This window comes from Urtica dioica, chromosome 12, assembly GCF_054948205.1.
Source record: "Urtica dioica subsp. dioica isolate 48M chromosome 12, U.dioica_male_clone48M_v1_H2, whole genome shotgun sequence".
Classification (NCBI taxonomy): domain Eukaryota; kingdom Viridiplantae; phylum Streptophyta; class Magnoliopsida; order Rosales; family Urticaceae; genus Urtica; species Urtica dioica.
This window is the reverse complement of record NC_142767.1, coordinates 5,569,461-5,587,731: the sequence shown is the minus strand read 5'-3', so window position 1 is coordinate 5,587,731 and position 18,271 is coordinate 5,569,461. Positions and strand designations below refer to the sequence as shown.

Here is an 18,271-nt window from a genome sequence, read left to right as displayed (position 1 = left end):
AGAGATCTCAAATTCTTCCGGCTATCCTAGGTCACAACCTCCAAGGTCTGAACTATGGAACCAGAGCTCAGCCACCATGATTCAATGAGTTGATCGACGAGCAAGGAGCAAAAGTCTCAGTTCCGAACCCAGATTTTAAGATCTGGACTCGTGAAGACCAACTTCTGCTGAGTTGGATGCTTTCTTCACTATCAAAAACAATTATGCGATCTGTGACCAGAATCAGAACTGCTCAAGCTCTCTGGTCCGCTCTGGAACAACGATTCACAGTCAAGTGCCGAGCTCAAGTGATGCCGCTCAATCTCCAGCTGCAAAAAACAAGGAAAAGTTCACTATCCATCTCCGATTATTTTTCAAAGATGGAAAGCATAACAGATTCCTTGTTTCTGGCCGGTTACGAAATCTCTGAGGACGAACTTGTTCTTGTTGTTCTGATGGGCTTGCCGAGTGAATATGATATCCTTGTAGCTATGGTGAATGACAAATCACAGAGTCGAGAACTCAGTTGTGTTGAAATATCTGTACAAGAGGTTTTCGCCATGCCGCTCTCTCAGGAGTCTCGGATCGAACACCTTGCGAGCATCATCGACAATCAGATTCACACAGCTATGGTGAACTATGTTGAGTCTCGTGGACGAGGACATGGCCGCAACAGAGGTGGAAGAGGAAGATTCTTTGGTTCTAGGGGATCAAACAACTCGCGACCGACGTGCCAGATCTGCAAAAAGCAGGGACACATCGCAACAGCGTGATGGTACCGTCTAGATGAATCCTATCAGGCCACACCTCCCTCCTCTCAACAACAATCTACTCCTCAGCCACAGAAAGACTCAAAAGCCGCCATGCCAGCATTCTTCGCAGAACCAGAGACTGTGTTTGACCCGGCCTGGTACGCAGATTCCAGCGCAACGAACCACGTCATGTCGGAGATGGAAAATATGCAAGTGAGCACGAGCTACAAAGGAAAAGAGAAGCTCATGGTGGGAAATAGTAACTGTCTAACTATTACTCACCTTGGACATTCACGTCTTGTGGATAAGAACATAAATAATGATGATACTAAAGGAGTCGAGTTGAAAAATATTCTCAAAGTTCCTGAAATAAAGAAGAGCTTAATCAATATATCTCAATTGACATTTGAAAATGATGTATTCGTCGAATCTCACGCTGATGCTTGTGTTGTCAAGGACAAGAGAACAGGGAAAGTTCTTCTTCGAGGAACGATTGAGAATGGCCTCTACTCGCTCGGAAATTCAACATCAAGCTCAAGGCTCAAGTCCAATCCTCTCAACCTCAATGTTTCAATTCCTACAACATCAACTCTCTCAGCACAAGTCCGAGGCAGTGCACAAGCCCCTCCACTATTTCTTTCTGAAGAAAATAAGTGCGACAGTGGTCAATTGTATTCTTGTTTCACTGTGTGTAGTAGTAGTGATAAATGGCAATTGTGGCACAATAGACTTGGCCATGCCACAGAAAAAATTGTACGCAATGTTCTAAATAAATGCAATTTAGCTTGTCTAAAGAAAACTACACAGGATTTTTGTTCAGCCTGTCAATATGGAAAAAGTCACACGTTGCCTTTTACCCTCTCACAAACAAAGTCTACTCGTGTACTACACCTCATACACACAAAGTTGTGGGGGCCATCACCCATAGTCTCAAGTCAAGGCTATCGCTACTACATACACTTTATCGACAACTTCACAAGATTCACGTGGATTTCTCCACTAAGAGTCAAATCAGAAACTCTCGGCGTCTTCAAAAGCTTCAAGAAGTTTGTGGAAAAATCACTACATGCGAAGATTTCTGGTGTTCGGTGTGACTGGGGAGGAGAGTATCGCCTCTATCTCTATTTCTTGCTGATCAAGGTATCGCAATAAGACATCCATGTCCTCATGTTCACGGTCAAAACAGACGTGCAGAGAGGAAACATCGTCACGTCGTGGAGCTAGGATTGTCAATGTTGGCTCAAGCTCAATTACCTCTACAATATTCGTGGGATTCTTCCACCTTTGCTGTTTTTACTATCAATGTTCTACCCACCTTAGTGTTAGACGGTCTCAGTCCCTTTCAAAAAATGTATAATAGGTTACCTGACTATACCTTCCTTAGAGTGTTTGGTTGTAGTGTATACCCACATCTGAGACCCTACAATAACCACAACATTGAGTTTAGATCATCCAAATACCTTTTCCTATGTTACAGTCCATTAAATAAGGGATACAAATGTCTTCACTCGTCTGGTATGATATACATAACCAGGAATGCTATTTTCAATGAATTTGAATTCCCATATTCAATGCTTTTTCCTGATGAGTCTCAGCCGGTTTATGAGTCACCACCCATAATTCTTCCATCTCCATTACTTTCCCTTTATCCCCAATCAGAAAAAGCTAATATGCCACAAATAAATTCTTGCCCCATCCAATCGAGTGGTCCCAACAACAGTAATGCTTCCACAAATAACCCAAACAGTCCTAGTCCCATAAATTGTAGCCTTGTGAACCAACTTGAACCTACATCTCTACTTCCATTACCCAATGAAGCTCTCGGTGGTCCTAGTATTATACCTATGCTGCCTATACACATTGAAGCTGTCAGTGGTCCCAACCATGTACCTATTCTACCTAGTGCCCAGCCCGGTGACAACTACAGCCTAGACATGTCAACCAGCTGTCATAGTCTGTCAAGTGTACCTGGTCCACCATCAACTCCTCAACAACATGCAAACACTAACTATATGCACACAAGGTCCAAATCCGGGATTTTTAAGCCAAAAGTGTTCACCATGTCAAACCATCCCATTGCTGTCCTACCTGGCCCACGTGAACCAAGCTTAGTCAAACAAGCTCTCTCTAACCATGCTTGGACTGAAGCTATGAAGATGGAATTGCTTGCTCTTTCTCAGAAGTAGACCTGGTCTCTTGTTCGTGCCCCAACGTCTCAGAAGGTTATTGGGAATAAATGGGTGTTCAAGGTCAACTACCTTCCATCCGATGTTGTTCAACGCTACAAAGCATGTTGCTTAGTTGCAAAGGGATTTGCTCAAACCCCAGGCGTAGATTTCTTAGAGACTTACCGCCCTATTGTCAAGCCATGTACAATTCGATCAGTTCTTATGTTGGCAGTGTTCAAAAATTGGAATGTTAAGCAGTTGGATGTCCATAACGCGTATATGGCACATCCTTATGGTTTTGTCAGCAAGCAGTTTTCTAACAACGTCTGCAGACTCCACAAGGCGTTCTACGGCCTAAAGCAAGCTCCGAGAGCGTAATTCGATCGGCTTCGTCAAGCACTGCTCAACTGGGGTTTCACTGAGTCCAAAGTTGATATCTCGCTGTTCATGTTTGCCAATGTTAGGGTCTACATTCTACATCTCATGTATGTGGAGGACATTCTTGTCACCGGAAACAATGACAGAGTCATTGCCTAGCTGACCAGCGACCTTCACTCTCAGTTTTCCATCAAGCAACTCGGTTCAATCCACTACTTCCTCGGAATTGAAGCCACCCGTGATGCCAGCTGTCTCTACCTGTCTCAGTCGAAGTCCATTGCTAATCTCCTTCAACGCCTATACATGACAGGTGCAAAACCCTGCCCAAGCCCTGCTGCCCCAAGAGTCTCATTGTCGAAGCTCACCGGTGAGGCCATGAACGATCCCTTTATCTATCAGAGCGTAGCTAGTCGACTCGTGGACTCGGTACTCGACTTGAGGAGTGAACTCAACTCAAGGAGAAATGTAGAGTCGGCACGGGGAGTATCTAGTCGACTCGTGGACTCAGTACTCGACTCGAGGAGTGAACTCAACTCGAGGAGAAATGTAGAGTCGGCGCGAGGAGTAGCTTATCGACTCGTGGACTCGGTACTCGACTCGAGGAGTGAACTCAACTCAAGGAGAAACGTAGAGTCGGCACAAGGAGTAGTTAGTCGACTCGTGGACTCGGTGCTCGACTCGAGGAGTGAACTCAACTCGAGGAGAAACGTAGAGCCGGCACGAGGAGTAGCTAGTCGACTCGTGGACTCGGTACTCGACTCGAGGAGTGAACTCAACTCGAGGAGAAATATAGAGTCGGCACGAAGAATATCTAGTTGACTCGTGGACTCGGTATTTGACTCGAGGAGTGAACTCAACTCGAGGAGAAATGTAGAGTCGTCACGAGGAGTAGCTTATCGACTCGTGGACTCGGTACTCGACTCGAGGAGTGAACTCAACTCGAGGAGAAACGAAGAGTCGACACGAGGAGTAGTTAGTCGACTCGTGGACTCGGTACTCGACTCGAGGAGTGGACTCAACTCGAGGAGAAATGTAGAGTCGGCACGAGGAGTATCTAGTCGACTCATGGACTCGGTACTCAACTCGAGGAGAAACGTAGAGTCGGCACGAGGAGTAGTTAGTCGACTCGTGGACTTGGTACTCGACTCGAGGAGTGGACTCAACTCGAGGAGAAATGTAGAGTCGGCACGAGGAGTATCTAGTCGACTCGTGGACTCGGTACTCAACTCGAGGAGTGAACTCAACTCGAGGAGAAATAAAGAGTCGGCACGAGGAGTATCTAGTCGACTCGTGCACTCGATACTCGACTCGAGGAGTGAACTCAACTCGAGGAGAAATGTAGAATCGGCACGAGGAGTAGTTTATCAACTCGTGGACTCGGTACTCGACTCGAGGAGTGAACTCAGCTCGAGGAGAAATGTAGAGTCGGCACGAGGAGTAGCTATTCGACTCGTGGACTCGGTACTAGATTCGAGGAGTGAACTCAACTCGAGGAGAAATGTAGACCGTCTCTCTTTGGGACCTCCGGCCTAACCATCGGCCCCTCGAGACTTTGTTATACTTTTATTTTTTTGTTTTTGAGTTGTTTTGATTCATTATTGTTCCTTGTTAGTCCCCCGAGTTTCTTGCGTTCGTGAGACGAAGACCAAGACACTCTCGTGTTGGAGGTGTACAATAGTGTCTGTTGACATGTGTAGAATAACTCTTTATTGCAGTAAGGAGGTCGTTACAGGTTTCCATGGCACTTGGCCTTTTTCGGAAAAGGAAAATTACATAATTGAAATGAAGCGATTACAAAGTCAAGTGAGTTCGGGTGTGAGTTTAAGGGCGGAAGCTGCGACAATCACGGCTTGCTAGCAGACGCGACGAATTCCTTGAGGTCCCCACTTCGAATTAGGGAATCAATTTGCTTCCTAAGCTGGTAGCATTCTGTTGTTGCGTGCCCGTGGTCATGATGATATTCGCACTGTTTGCTCTTGTCTCGCGTTGCGGGGTCCTTCTTCATCGGGGCCGGGGATCCCAGCTTCTCTCTGTGTAAGCTCAGGATCCATTCGGGTGTCACATTAAGAGGGACGAAGGATTGCTTCGGGGCTGGAGAAGGATGGTCATTAGTGACTTGACCGTTTCTACGCCTCTTGCTTCGCGAGCCGAGACCGGTGGCTGGTGCCATGAGTGTGGCGTCGCACTTTTTGTTGGATGCGCGGTCAGCAACGTTGGGCGATTGGTGTCCCAAGGCAGCCCCTCTCGCGGTCTTGCGTCGGGCGTTGAGTTTCTCTCTCAAGTCGCATCCATGGGATTCCCTTCGGGAATCGAGGTGATCTCTCAAGTCTCCATTGGCCGTCCCTATCACCCTTGGCAAGGATATGTCGTTCGAACGACGTCCTCGACGGGCGCCACGACATTCGGTGTCGTCGTTCACCCGGGGGCCTTGGACGCGAATGGTGAGCTTGGAGCATCCCTTTCGGGACCTTGAGATTGAGCGTCCTCGGGTATTGTGCGATCCTCGACGCCTCGACGTGGCCTCTCGAGGGTGTCCCCTCGAGGGCGCATGTGTGCGTTCAACCATTGATTGATGCTTTGGTGCGGTCGTTTGAGGGCGTCCCCTCGAAGGCGTGCGTGCGCGTTCCTGGTTCTCGTTGGTTCTCGACTTCGCCACGTAATCGGGGTCTTTCTCGTCATGGTCGACGTCGTCGACGTTGTTGGAGTCGAGGAGGTCGGCGATGAGCGCGCCGGTGACGCCGGGACGGTCTACGAGCTCGGCGAGCCTTCGAGCCGTGTCCTCTCGAACTGCGGCCTCGGGGTCATTCGCCGGGCCTCGGGGTCATTCGGACAACTATTTAGAAGCCCCAAACGGTTCGACCCAAGGCCGGACCAAGTGGTCGCGTTCGGGCTTGAGCGTGTCGGAATTGGTATCCCAAGTCGTCCTTAAGCTGTGGATGAAGTTCACTTCGTCTCGATACCTGAAAAGCAGTAGAGAATACGTGAACTACAAAGGGGAAACAGAGGGGTTGCCTCTGTTTACCTCTCCGACGCTCAACATTAGTAGGGTTGAGGTAGATTGTAGAGGGTTTGAGTGTTTAGAGGCCATAGATGTGTGAAAGGAGTGAGTTATGAATTCGACAGCGTTTCGGGGCTCAAAAATGGATTACCTTTGGGAGAGGGCGGACCTCTCTATTTATAGGCGACCAAGGGGTGTTTTGGGGGACCCCTTGGCCGAGTGAGCAAGTTTGAGTCGGCCATTGGCCGAATGAATGGTTGGGTCGGCCAATGGCCGAGTGAACATGGTGGTGAGGTTCACTCGGCCATTGGCCGCGTGAAAAGCTTGGGGCCGGCTGGGGTTCACTCGGCCATTGGCCGAGTGAAACATCTAGGGCCGGATGAGGTTCACTCGGCCATTGGCCGAGTGAACTGCTGGAGGATTCACTCGGCCAATGGCCGAGTGAAACTGCATGGCCGGCTGGAGGGTTCACTCGGCCATTGGCCGAGTGAACTGCTGGAAGATTCACTCGGCCATTGGCCGAGTGAACTGCTGGGCCGACTGAGGGGGTTCACTCGGCCATTGGCCGAGTGAACTGCTGGGCCGTCTGGAGGGTTCACTCGGCCACTGGCCAAGTGAACTGTTGGGTCGGCTGGATGTTGGCTCGGCCAATGGCCGACTGAGGTGGTTGGGTCGGCCATTGGCTGGTTGAGACTTGACTCGGCCAATGGCCGGCTGAGGCTTGGCCCGGCTGTGACCCGGCCCGGTCAATGGTCGGCTGAGGCTTGGCCCAGCCGATGGCCGAGTGATCCTTGGGCCGGCCAATGGCCAAGGCAGGGGTTGCGCTGGTTGTGTGGTTGAAGTGGCGCCTTTGTCCTCGTCGGCCCGGGACGGGCCGACAATAGTTTGATGTTGAGTTCGCTCGTTGCGTGGGAAAGACTCCATCAAACTACTCACGGGGAATGGACGACTCCTGCTGCTGGACAATACTACGTAAGTTTAATTTAATTTTCAGTAATGCTTCATGTTTTCAATTAATGTGATTAATTTTGTAAATACTGTATGCAGGCCCAGATCGTAGTCCAGGTAGCTGATATACGACGACAAGCTGAGGCGCGAGGAGAACCGCCGAGCTAAGACGCTATGGAGGAGGCTGCATTGGCTATTGTTCTCGGCACAAGACGCGATTGGGCTATGGGGATAGGTCCATTGATCCCTCGCTCGGATCTCCTAGAAGCTCAGGCCCACAATGTCGAGGCAGAACCTTCAGCAGCTCAAGTCCAGGGGAAGAGATGTCTATGCTTCATGATATAGTGAGAGATTGGCGGTGCATATGACGCAATGCCTAACGGAGCGTTCGACCCAGAGATTGGGTCGAGGTGGAGCCAGATTGCGTCGCCGGCATCCTGCTCCCCGCGTACATCCGAGGTACTCCAAAGGCACGACTTCAAGGAACACCTGATGATCCTCCATCGTCATCGGCTAGAGCAAGTCGTGGCCCCGACCCTGATGAGCCCGGACATGGACCAAGTGGAAGACGCACCTCAGGAGGATGAGGTTGAGCATAAATATTCTTATTTAGACATCTTATTATTGTCAATGTTGCCCACAAGAGAGTAGTAGTCTTTACTTATGTACATTTGATGTAATAAAGTCTCACGAAGACTCTTGCTTGTAACTGCTGAATAATTAATAAAAGTTGAAACGTTCATTCATTCTTCCTTGTCTGTTTGAAGCTTTATGAGAAACTATAGTCTTTAGTCCTTAAACAAACCTAACAACAAATGAAGATTCAAATATAGATTTCCATGAACAAACTCTTCATGGTTTGCTTAAAATAGTATATTCACAATCTAAAGATCAAAGGACTATTGATCTCAGTATGATTATTAGGATAATCTATGATGTCTGGTTATGAGGCATTGAGAGTTGGAGACTCTATAGTTCTTCCTAGGTATCTTCTGAAGGTACTGTATTAACCAGTGCACTTCTAGAGACAGAATAAGAACAAACTATTTAACCTCTTATGTCTCGGAGTCACTATGTATGAATTGCATAATGCTTACCTCAATCCTTAAATGAGACATGTCATTTCATAGCTTACGTATTCTCATTTGAGAAAGTCAGAGTTCTAGATTCACTATGTGATATAGACAAGACTTATTGGTGAAGTATTGAGTTATGAAGATGTCATGAACAACTTTGTGAATATCTCGTAGATATGGAATTCATGTACAAGATTGCTTAAACGCAATGTATATCACCTCATGCTTTGTTCCTTGGAATGTGAATAAATGAACTGGCCAATGTCCAAATTGAGTCATGACTCATTTGGATGAATCAATGTGACTTGTTAGCTCCTCATCGATACATTGTTTCTAACTTATTTACAAGCGACAAATGAGTTGAGGAAATAACAACTTGGAGAGAAAAATGGTAATTTTGTAAATCCCATCTAGTTGATGATATTCATGAAGGGCAAACATAGATAATATTCAATGGAGTCACTCATTACAATTAAGTAGAATTCTTGAGTAGAAAATATATTCATTTGAACCGAGAGATTTCAGTGTCAACTCTTTAGTGCAGTCAGTAGAATTCTTCATAAGATAGTGTAATTAATTATTTTTTCGCACCGTTATTATGATAAGGTGAATAATTAACAACTCCTGGTGCCATAGCGATTGTTTGGTCTGATACCAACCCGATTTATCACCAACAGCGTCCTGTTCATCCTCTCAGCTAAGCTATTAAACTAAGGAGTCTTCGGAGCCGTCTTTTAATGTCGAATACCATGTTTTCCACAATAATCATCAATAGGACAACAATACTTGTCGCTGTTGTCGATTCGTATGCACTTCAACTTCTTTCCTGACTGTTTCTCAACAAGAGCATGAAATTCTGTACACAGGGCCAACACTTGGTCTTTTGTCTTCAAGGTATAAACCAATATCTTCCTTGAGTAATCATCCATGAAATTCACAAAATACAAAGAGTCACCAAGTGTTCTTATCCCGAAAGGACCATACATATTTGAATACACCAATTTAAGTATACCCGGTTTCATTTGCGGTTAATACCTCTCAAAAGCCTCATTCGTTTGCTTTCCCACTAGGCAATGAGAACACCTCTTCAAAGAGAGACTCTTCAAACCCAAAACAAGATTCTTTTTAGACAAATTTATCAAGCTTTTCTCGCTCATATGACTAAGGCGGTTATGCCACAACTCGATTATGTCTTCATCCTCCAAGACGTTGATCCCCAAATCAACAATCTTCGCTTGCATCAAATACAATGAGGAACACTTTTTTTTTCTAAGTTATCACCATAGCACATTTGGTGAACTTCTATTGGCCACCGGAAAAAGTGTTGCGAAAACCTTCATCATCGAGCTTTCATGTGGAAGTTAAATTCATACGACTGTCAGGGATGTGCTTAACATTTTTAAAAAGAAATTTTATGTCATTGGTGGTCTCTAGGCATACGTCTCCCATCCTGACGGCTTTGGCCACACTATCAATACCTATTCTAACACTTCCAAATTCACCAGACGTGCTTGAAGAAATACTTCCAAGATGTAGCATGAATCGATTCCCACTATCAATCACCCAATCACGCTCTTAACAAGCGAGAGTAGTGACTTATTCATTACACATAATCATAAAGTCACCGGTAGCCACCATAACCTTATCAACATCGTCGTCGTCGTTATTGGGTTTTTTTTCTCTTTCAATTTTTTGTTGTTGTAGTTGTCATGCTTGATATTTCGAAAATACCTCTTAAAATACCCCAATTTTTCGCAGTGGTAACACTTGACATGACTATAAGTGTTGCTTCCACTTGTCTATGTCACCATTCTTTGAACCTCTACTCGTACTCCTCCCTCTATTTTCTGTAACTAGGATCTTTGAATGTGAAGAAGAACCTTGACTTTTTCTTCGCATTTCTTCATTCAATACACTACTCTATAACAAATGCATAATCATGGTGCCATCCGGAGCCGATTTGAAAATGACATTCGGAACGTCTCGCACGAGTCCAATAACGTACCAAGTAACCACAAGCCTTGAACCTGGTCCTCAAACTTGATGTTCATCCCAGCTAATAATTGATTAATGACCCCTTGGAGTGTATTCAAGTGATATGTCACGGCTCTGCTATATTGGTACTTCAATCCCATCATCTGCTTAATTAGGAACACTTTATTGTTCTTGGTCTTTCAAGCATATAATTCCTCAAACTTTTTCCACAAAGAACTCTTGTCTTTCTATTCACTGATGTGGTTGAGAACATTATTATCTACCCACTTTCAGATATAGCCGGAAACCAGTGAGGATAAAGGGAATGCTTTCACTCACTAGCCGATTTCTCAGTCACAAACACGGAAAAATAATAATCATTCACATAGAGCTTGTCCTCCCTCTTTTCATTTTCATACATTGTAGTAGGAGCCGTTCAACCTGACAATTCTACTTGTGTTGCTTTCCATGGTTGCATGTCGCAGAAGGTTCCAACCGTAGCTCTGATATCATTTGTAGGGTCCACATTCTTCCACTTCGTTACGATGTCACGTCACCTTAACTCCAAATTAATATGATATTGTCCGTTTTGAACTCACACGATTTTATTTTTGGACTCCTTCCTAAAGAGTCTCACATTAATGGAGTTAGTGGAACATTTATATACAAAATAATATTTGCCTTTTTTTATGTGGGATTTGGATTGGTACCCCAACACTTCGGATCCAGATGATGAAAAAACAAATGAAAAATTATTTTAATGGGAGATTAGTTAACGGTGTGAGATTGAAGCACTATTTAAAAGTTCGCCTAAGTGAATATTTGATTAGGCTTTATTTCGAGTTTAAATGTCTTTTATCTTTTGGAAAATAAATATGGTGTTCTGTCTGTCGGTGAAGGGTTTTTGATGATCAACTTGATGAGTCACACCCACTATGGTTCTCAACTTCTCATCTCATTTAAGAGGTTTTAATATTAATGAAGACACGTGAGTCTGTTTTGGACAATTATTTTAATTGTCAAAGTCAAAGTTTCCGTCTCCCGGACAAGCTCACGTCAAACATCATTGAACTGCCAATCAACACGTTACGCTGCGTCGCATTAACTTTACCCCATACATTGCCTAAATCGTATGGTTCTCTTCTTCTGCTAGAAAGATACCAATTTATAATTAATTTATAATCAATTCAGTCAAAAGTTTCAAAATTTGTTAGTAGTCCTTTTAAAAAGAAATCAGTCCCTAGGTCAGACTTGTCCAAAGTTCGAAATGTCATTTTCGAAGTCGTTTCGAGCCTTTTGATTTACAAAGATTTATACGTCGATGAAAAATTGAACGGAAAAAAACATGAAAAATACAAATATGCCGATTTCAAATGTTGGTTTCGATGAAAATTCATCTTTTGTACTTCGTGTTTTTCTTCTCGCCGGTGTTCATAAGCTCTCCATCGCAACTCCGGGAACGACAAAAATCGCTCTCATCTATCGTTTTCTCCAATTTTCCTCGACATTCTTCAATTTTAACTCATTTTTTGGCTTTATATAATAAGAAAATATGTCGATCGCTTTTGTTTGAACGACACGTTGTTTCGGAAACAACCGAACGAAAAGTTATGACGAATTGAAAAATGTTTTCTTCGTCGGCCGCTGAACCACCGACAGTGGTGGCGCAAGCGACTTTTGCCGATTTTTGCCGGTATTTAAACCATTTGTCTAGGTCAAGGTTTTTCGATATATCGATATCGAGTGACCCTCGGTAAAAAATCACTAGTAAACTATTTTATCGTATAAAATTTTTTTTAATATCCCAAGTTATTCTACAATACCACCAAAATCTCGCGATATTTTGAGAGTTAAAAAAAAACAAAATTTTGACAAAAATCAAGAAAATATCAACCAAACTTGGATTCAAAAAAAAAAATTGTAGCCCATAGACGTGGGATAATTTAACTATTAGGCTCATTGTAAATAAAATGCCCAATTGGAGCGACGAGTTAAAGAAAAAGAATATATTTCTTTATATATGGTTTGGTACTAATAGGTGCGTTAATCACGCGTAAATATTTATTTGTTTTTATATATAAAATTATACTTAAATAGATAGATATATATATATATATATATATATATTTATAAAATACGTTAACATCTTACTTATAATATAAATATATATATATATATATGTGCGTATTATACTATATAATGTGTTACTTTAATAATATATATTATATGTATATATATTAAAATATATATATAAAAGTATATAGATATATAAACATATTTATATAGAAGAAAATATAATTGTTATACGTATCATTAATAATGATATACAAGTAATATAAAAAAAATATTTGAGTATATATTATAATTTGGTAGGCTTTCAATCCTATTTTATGAATCCTAGTCTGTGTTTTTAGTATATTTGTCATTCTATATATTTTTGGTATTTTTAAGTATATTTTGTTATAGGCTTTTTGTTGATAAATATATCGGTAGTCGGTATTGAACTTATAATATAGCATACTCATCGATATATGGTGAACAAAAAATTCGTCTCAAAACAGTATCGACAATTCGTGATTAAAAAAAGGTAAATCTAAATTTATAAATGGGCCTCAAGTTTTTGTTACGAGATCAAGTTTCATTCGTAATATTACTAAAATAAATAAAGGTTAATCATAGAATAGAAGAATGGCTCGAGACCTTTTTATTAAATATTAAATAAGGACTTCTCAATAATAAAAAAAAAGAATTATGAAGAACATAGGAGAAATACATCGAGAGCTTAAAGAAAATGGCAGGTGGAATTCTCTAATCCCCGTCCTTCCTACTCTTCAAATGGAGGTATCTATTTATAGACCTCATGAGAAGTTAGTGAGCTCCACTGATTTTGGGGGTATGTCGTTGTTGAATAGATCATCTCCTCGCAACTCGTGACACGTAAGTGGAATGATCCAAAATTGACGAAGCCATTGAGAGTAGTGGTTGACTAGTCCTTGATCTCTGAGATTCTAGGAGCTCTTTGAAATAGCCTGCTAACGAAGTAACGAGGCGAGCCGTGTAGCTAAGCCGACGAGCTGAGCCGGAGACCTAAGTTGACGAGTTAAACTAACGAGCTGAGCCGGAGAGCTAATATGAAGAGTTGAGCCGGAGAGCTAAGTGGATGAGCTGAGCCGAAGAGCTAAGTTGACAAGCTGAACTTGTGAGCTAGGCTAACGAGCTAAGTTGCAGAGCTAAACTGACGAGCTGAGCCGGAGGACTAAGCTGATGAGTTGAGCCAAAGAACTAAGCCAAAAATGGCATAGCCCACTATGTGTCGTGGGCTAGGACTCGAGATTGATCCATGGGCCTAAACAAAACTGATCAATTTGGGCCCAAGCAAATTTGTATTAATAGAGGATGAATTCCATCATCAATAGTTCGCCCCCCAATTTATTTAGTGTATAATACTAGATAAACTACAAGACATTAGTTCGTAGTAGTAGCTTTTTTCGAGCAGGATATCCAAAAGAGAAAAAGCTAAGGGAAATTATAAATAGCTCGTTGCCAAGATATGATGGACTGGGCACCGCAAACAGAGCCCTCATTAAGAGATAAATAAATAGCTTAGATTAATAACAAGCCAAGCATCAATCTCGACCTTATTTATATCATCTTTATCTTCAGATTAGTTATATGCAAACCACGGGTTTGGCTTATAAATTTTTACGAGTTTGGAAATCTTCTTTCACATGCGAGCGTAGGAGCTCGGCTTACTCATGCGAGCGTAGGGGCTCAGCTTATGTATGCGAGCGTTTGAGCTCAAGCTTATGTATGTGAGCTGAAGAACTCGGCTTTTTTCCAAAGTCACATCGCAATTATGGCAAGCTTGGGAACTCGACTGACTCATGCGATAGTAGGAGCTTGGCTTATGTGTGTGAGCGTAGGAGCTCGGTTTTTTTTCAAAGTCTCATTGCAATTATGGCGAGCTTGGGAACTCGGCTTACTTGTGCGAGCGTAGGAGCTCGGCTTTTTATTTTTTTTTTAGCGTTCTTTTGAGTTTTCAAAGATATACTTTGAGACTTAGGTATCCTTGATGGATGCATGAGGCGGTTCGTTACAGCACTCGCTCAAGCGATGATATACTTTGAGACTTTGTAATTGTTTTTCTTAGATTGGGATGAGCTCAGTTCACAAAACGTAATACATATAGGCTAAGCTAAAACGAGTTTGGCTCATCAACCACGTTCTAGGTGGGATGAGTGAAACGAGCTCTGCTCACAAAACGTACTTGATGTCGGTCGTTCTTTAAAAACCCGAAACATTAAATTTCACGCGACTTGCGCGAAATATCGAACTCTAAAGGCCCAACGAGCCGTGTCACTAAAAAAACCCATTGAGGTCCACAGACCGCAAAGGTCCATTTAAACGGCCCGAAAAGTCCAAACCCAAGCTCCCACATGAAGCAGGGATTCGCCATCGCACGATACTCAAAAGAGCGTGTGTACAGTGCGCAGAGCACCAGGCGCGCCGTGCTAGTGCGCTCTCGCGCAACACTCCCGCTCGCTCCATGCACGCCCCGAAATCGCCTAGCGCGCTCAAAACCCATGGCCTACTCCCCGAGATGCATCCACATGCCTACAAATGCCTCCTCATCCACTATAAATATCTTCTCTCAGCGATGGGGAGAGACACATTCATTCCTCTCTAAGATTATTCGCTCTCAGAGTTCTGAAACGTTGCCAGAGATTTTCTACGCACAATTTCCTCTTATCGAGTACTTAATCTAGTGCACAAGCTGCGACCAGGGTTTTCTACTAAAAATCTCCTACGCCTTTCACGTACAAGCAGCGTCCGGGATTTTTCACTTAAAATCCCCTACGTGTCCAACGTATAAAGCTACGTCCCGAATTATCCACTGGGAACCTCCTACATCTCCAAAGAGAGAAAAAACACATTCTCTCTCGGTCAGTCGATCCTAGAGTCCCGAGATGTTGCCAAGGACTCCTCTGCACTCTGTCTCTTCTGTCAAGCACACCCTCCACACACAACCTATACACACACCTTGAACAATGGTTGACTTGATCTCACATCATGCATAGTCACACCCTCCCCCTCATTAACCCCCTTTCTCACCTCATCTTGAGACTTTTGAGTTCACACCCTTGGCTCGGGTGCGGCTACTAGGTCCGGCCTTGAACCGAACTGACCGAAGCTTTAAATTCTTGTTCATTTTTATGCGACAACAGTAATCAAGATGGGCTAAGCTAAAATGAGTGTAGCTCACTAATCATATTCGAGGCAGGCTAAGAGAAACGAGCCATGTTGATAAAACGTAATCAAGATGGGCTCATCTAAAATGAGCTTAGCTCACTAATCACATTCGAGGTGGGCTAAACAAAATGAGCTCATCTCACAAAATGCATTTAAGGTGGGCTGAGCAAAAACAAACTTAACTCACAAAACTTAACCTAGGTGGCTGAAGATGGACGGACTTAGCTTACCAATCTTGTCCAAAGGGGACTGAGCTAAATCAAGCTCAAATCACCAAAAACATTCGAGGTGGGCTAAGCGAAATGAGCTCAGCTCACAATACGTATTCAAGGTGGCCTGAGCGAAAACAATTCGTGCTCAGCAAGCTCAGCAACACTTTCGTGTATCTCCAAATCTATTCTGCAAAAAGAAAAGAACTATGTGTTGTCAATGGTGCCCACAAGAAGAGTTGTAATCTTTATATTGTACATTTGATGTAATAAAGTCTCATGAAGACTCTTGCTTGTAACTGCTTATTTATTAATAAAAGTTGAAACGTTCATTCAATCTTCCTTGTCTGAAGCTTTATGATAAAACATTAGTCTTTAGTCCATAAACAAACTAAATAACTTACGAAGAGACAAATGTAGATTTGCATGAACAAACTCTTCGTAGTTTGCTTAAAACGATATATTCACAATCTAAGGGTCAAAGGACTATTGACCACAGTATGATTGTTAGAAGAATCTATGATGTCTGGTTATGAGGCATTGAGAGTTGGAGACTCTATAGTTCTTCTAGGTATCTTCCAAAGGTACTGAATTGACCAGTGCACTTCTAGAGACAAGATAAGAACAAACCATTTAACCTCTTATGTCTCGAAGTCACTACGTATGAATTGCATCGTGCTTACCTTAATCCTAAAATGAGACATGTCATTTCACACCTTAGTATTCTCATTTGAGAAAGTCAGAGTTCGGACTCACTATGTGATTCCGAACAAGGTCTATTGGTGAAGTACTAAGTTGTGAGAATGTCATGAGTAATTTTGTGAAGTTCTCATAGATATGGAATTCATGTACAAGATTGCTGAAATGCAATGTATATCACCTCATGCTTTGTTCCTTGGAGAGTGAATAAATGAACTGGCCAGTGTCCAAATTGAGTCTTGACTCTTATGGATGAAACAATGTGACTTGTTAGCCCCTCGTCAATACATTGTTTCTAACTTATTCACAAGCGACAAATGAGTTGAGAAAATAACAGCTAGAAGGGTAAAATGGTAATTTTGTAAATCTCGACTAGCTGATGATATTCATGAAGGGTAAACACTGATAATATTCTGTTGATCCACTCATTACAATTAGGTTGAATTCTTGAGTAGAAAATAAATCATTTGAACCGAGAGATTTTCAGTGTCAACTCTTTAGTGGAGTCAGTTGACATTAAGCTATACTTGGAAAAGGTTTGTGAACTTTTGAGTCCAAGTATTTTAACTCAAGCTTTGTTCATTTGGGTCCATGAGGTCACTGTCACGAATCACATCGATTAGGAATACTTAAACTGGAAGCTAAGTCAAAACAAGAACGAAAATAGTCAAAAGGGTATTTTTGTCTTTTGAGACATAGGATGAAATGAATGTCAATAAATTTTTTTGACAAGGTCATTTGATGACTCAATAACACTCGGCCATGACTTGATCATTGGGCCTTGTGGATTAATTTCATTTCATAAGAATTTTATTGAAAATTCTTAATGGGCCTTTTTCATGTTGTCATGAACAAATGAAGAAGCTTCTAGAAGGTCCTTCTAGAATGATGTTGGGCGCCCAAATACCTAAGAGAAAGAGAGAATATTTTGTGCATAAATGTATCAAGGTACTTGCCAAAAGAAAAAGAGGAAACAAATTTGCATAAGGATGCTTAAGGGAATCGGCCAAGTAGACAAAAGGCAAGGCAAGGAACAAAAGAGGAAACAAATCCAAGCCTTCTAGAAGGCTGCCTTGGCCGTGTGGAATAAGAGGGTAATGGGCAATATTTGCTCATGAATATGTGATCTTCTATAGAAGAGGAAACTACCTTATTGAATGTGAGACCTCTCCTATAAATAGGAGCCTCATTCCACACATTTCATTCATCCCAAGTTTTAGAGATTTGAGAGCTTCTCTCTCTAGCTTGGCCGATCCTCTCTCTCTCTCTCTATTCAATTTCGTTTTATTGTTTTGGCACCTAGGTCCTCATTTGACCTAGAGTTTAGCTCTGCGACTTCAAGACTCGTTCTTAAGTCGTAGTGTTTAAAAGTGCCCACTCACTAATTCCTTTTATCTCGAGTGATTTAGTGATAGAAACTTTCGTGGTTGCTCGACTTGCCGAGGAAGGAAGAGAGACGTGCTGCGAGGGAGACGAACATTTTCAACCTTTCGAAGGCTCATCAACGTTCAAGCTTCTAAAGAGGTTAGTAAATTTATTTTGCTCATATTAGTTTTATTTACATGTGCTTGCACTTTGTCTAGGTTAGTAAAAACTGTTTTACTTGAAAAAGAAATTTTTTAAAATTCCGCCGCTTAACGAAGCGTTAAACTTTTTCTTAAACCCTAGATCAATTCCAACACTATGCTCATGAATAATTATCCTCAAAAATAATTTTCGGATATCATGAATTTTTCGGTACATTACCAGCATTCTTCTTGTTCTTTTCAAGCTCGGCTATGTACAAAGGACAGTTCCTCTTCCAATGGCCTTCAGTGTTACAGTGGTGGCATCTGCCCAC

General features: G+C 42.6%; 1 protein-coding gene across 1 annotated transcript; it reads left to right on the top strand.

The window, feature by feature from the left end:
• Window positions 1-203: 203 nt before the first annotated feature.
• On the top strand, window positions 204-752 carry LOC149378763 (uncharacterized). The gene has a single exon (XM_089603849.1). It carries the CDS (start codon window positions 204-206, stop codon window positions 750-752), a length of 549 nt encoding a protein of 182 aa, XP_089459975.1.
• Window positions 753-18,271: the final 17,519 nt, after the last annotated feature.

Bases quoted from the DNA above. Each gene is read 5' to 3' on its own strand.
- LOC149378763 (XM_089603849.1), top strand. From the start codon at position 204: ATGCGATCTGTGACCAGAATCAGAACTGCTCAAGCTCTCTGGTCCGCT.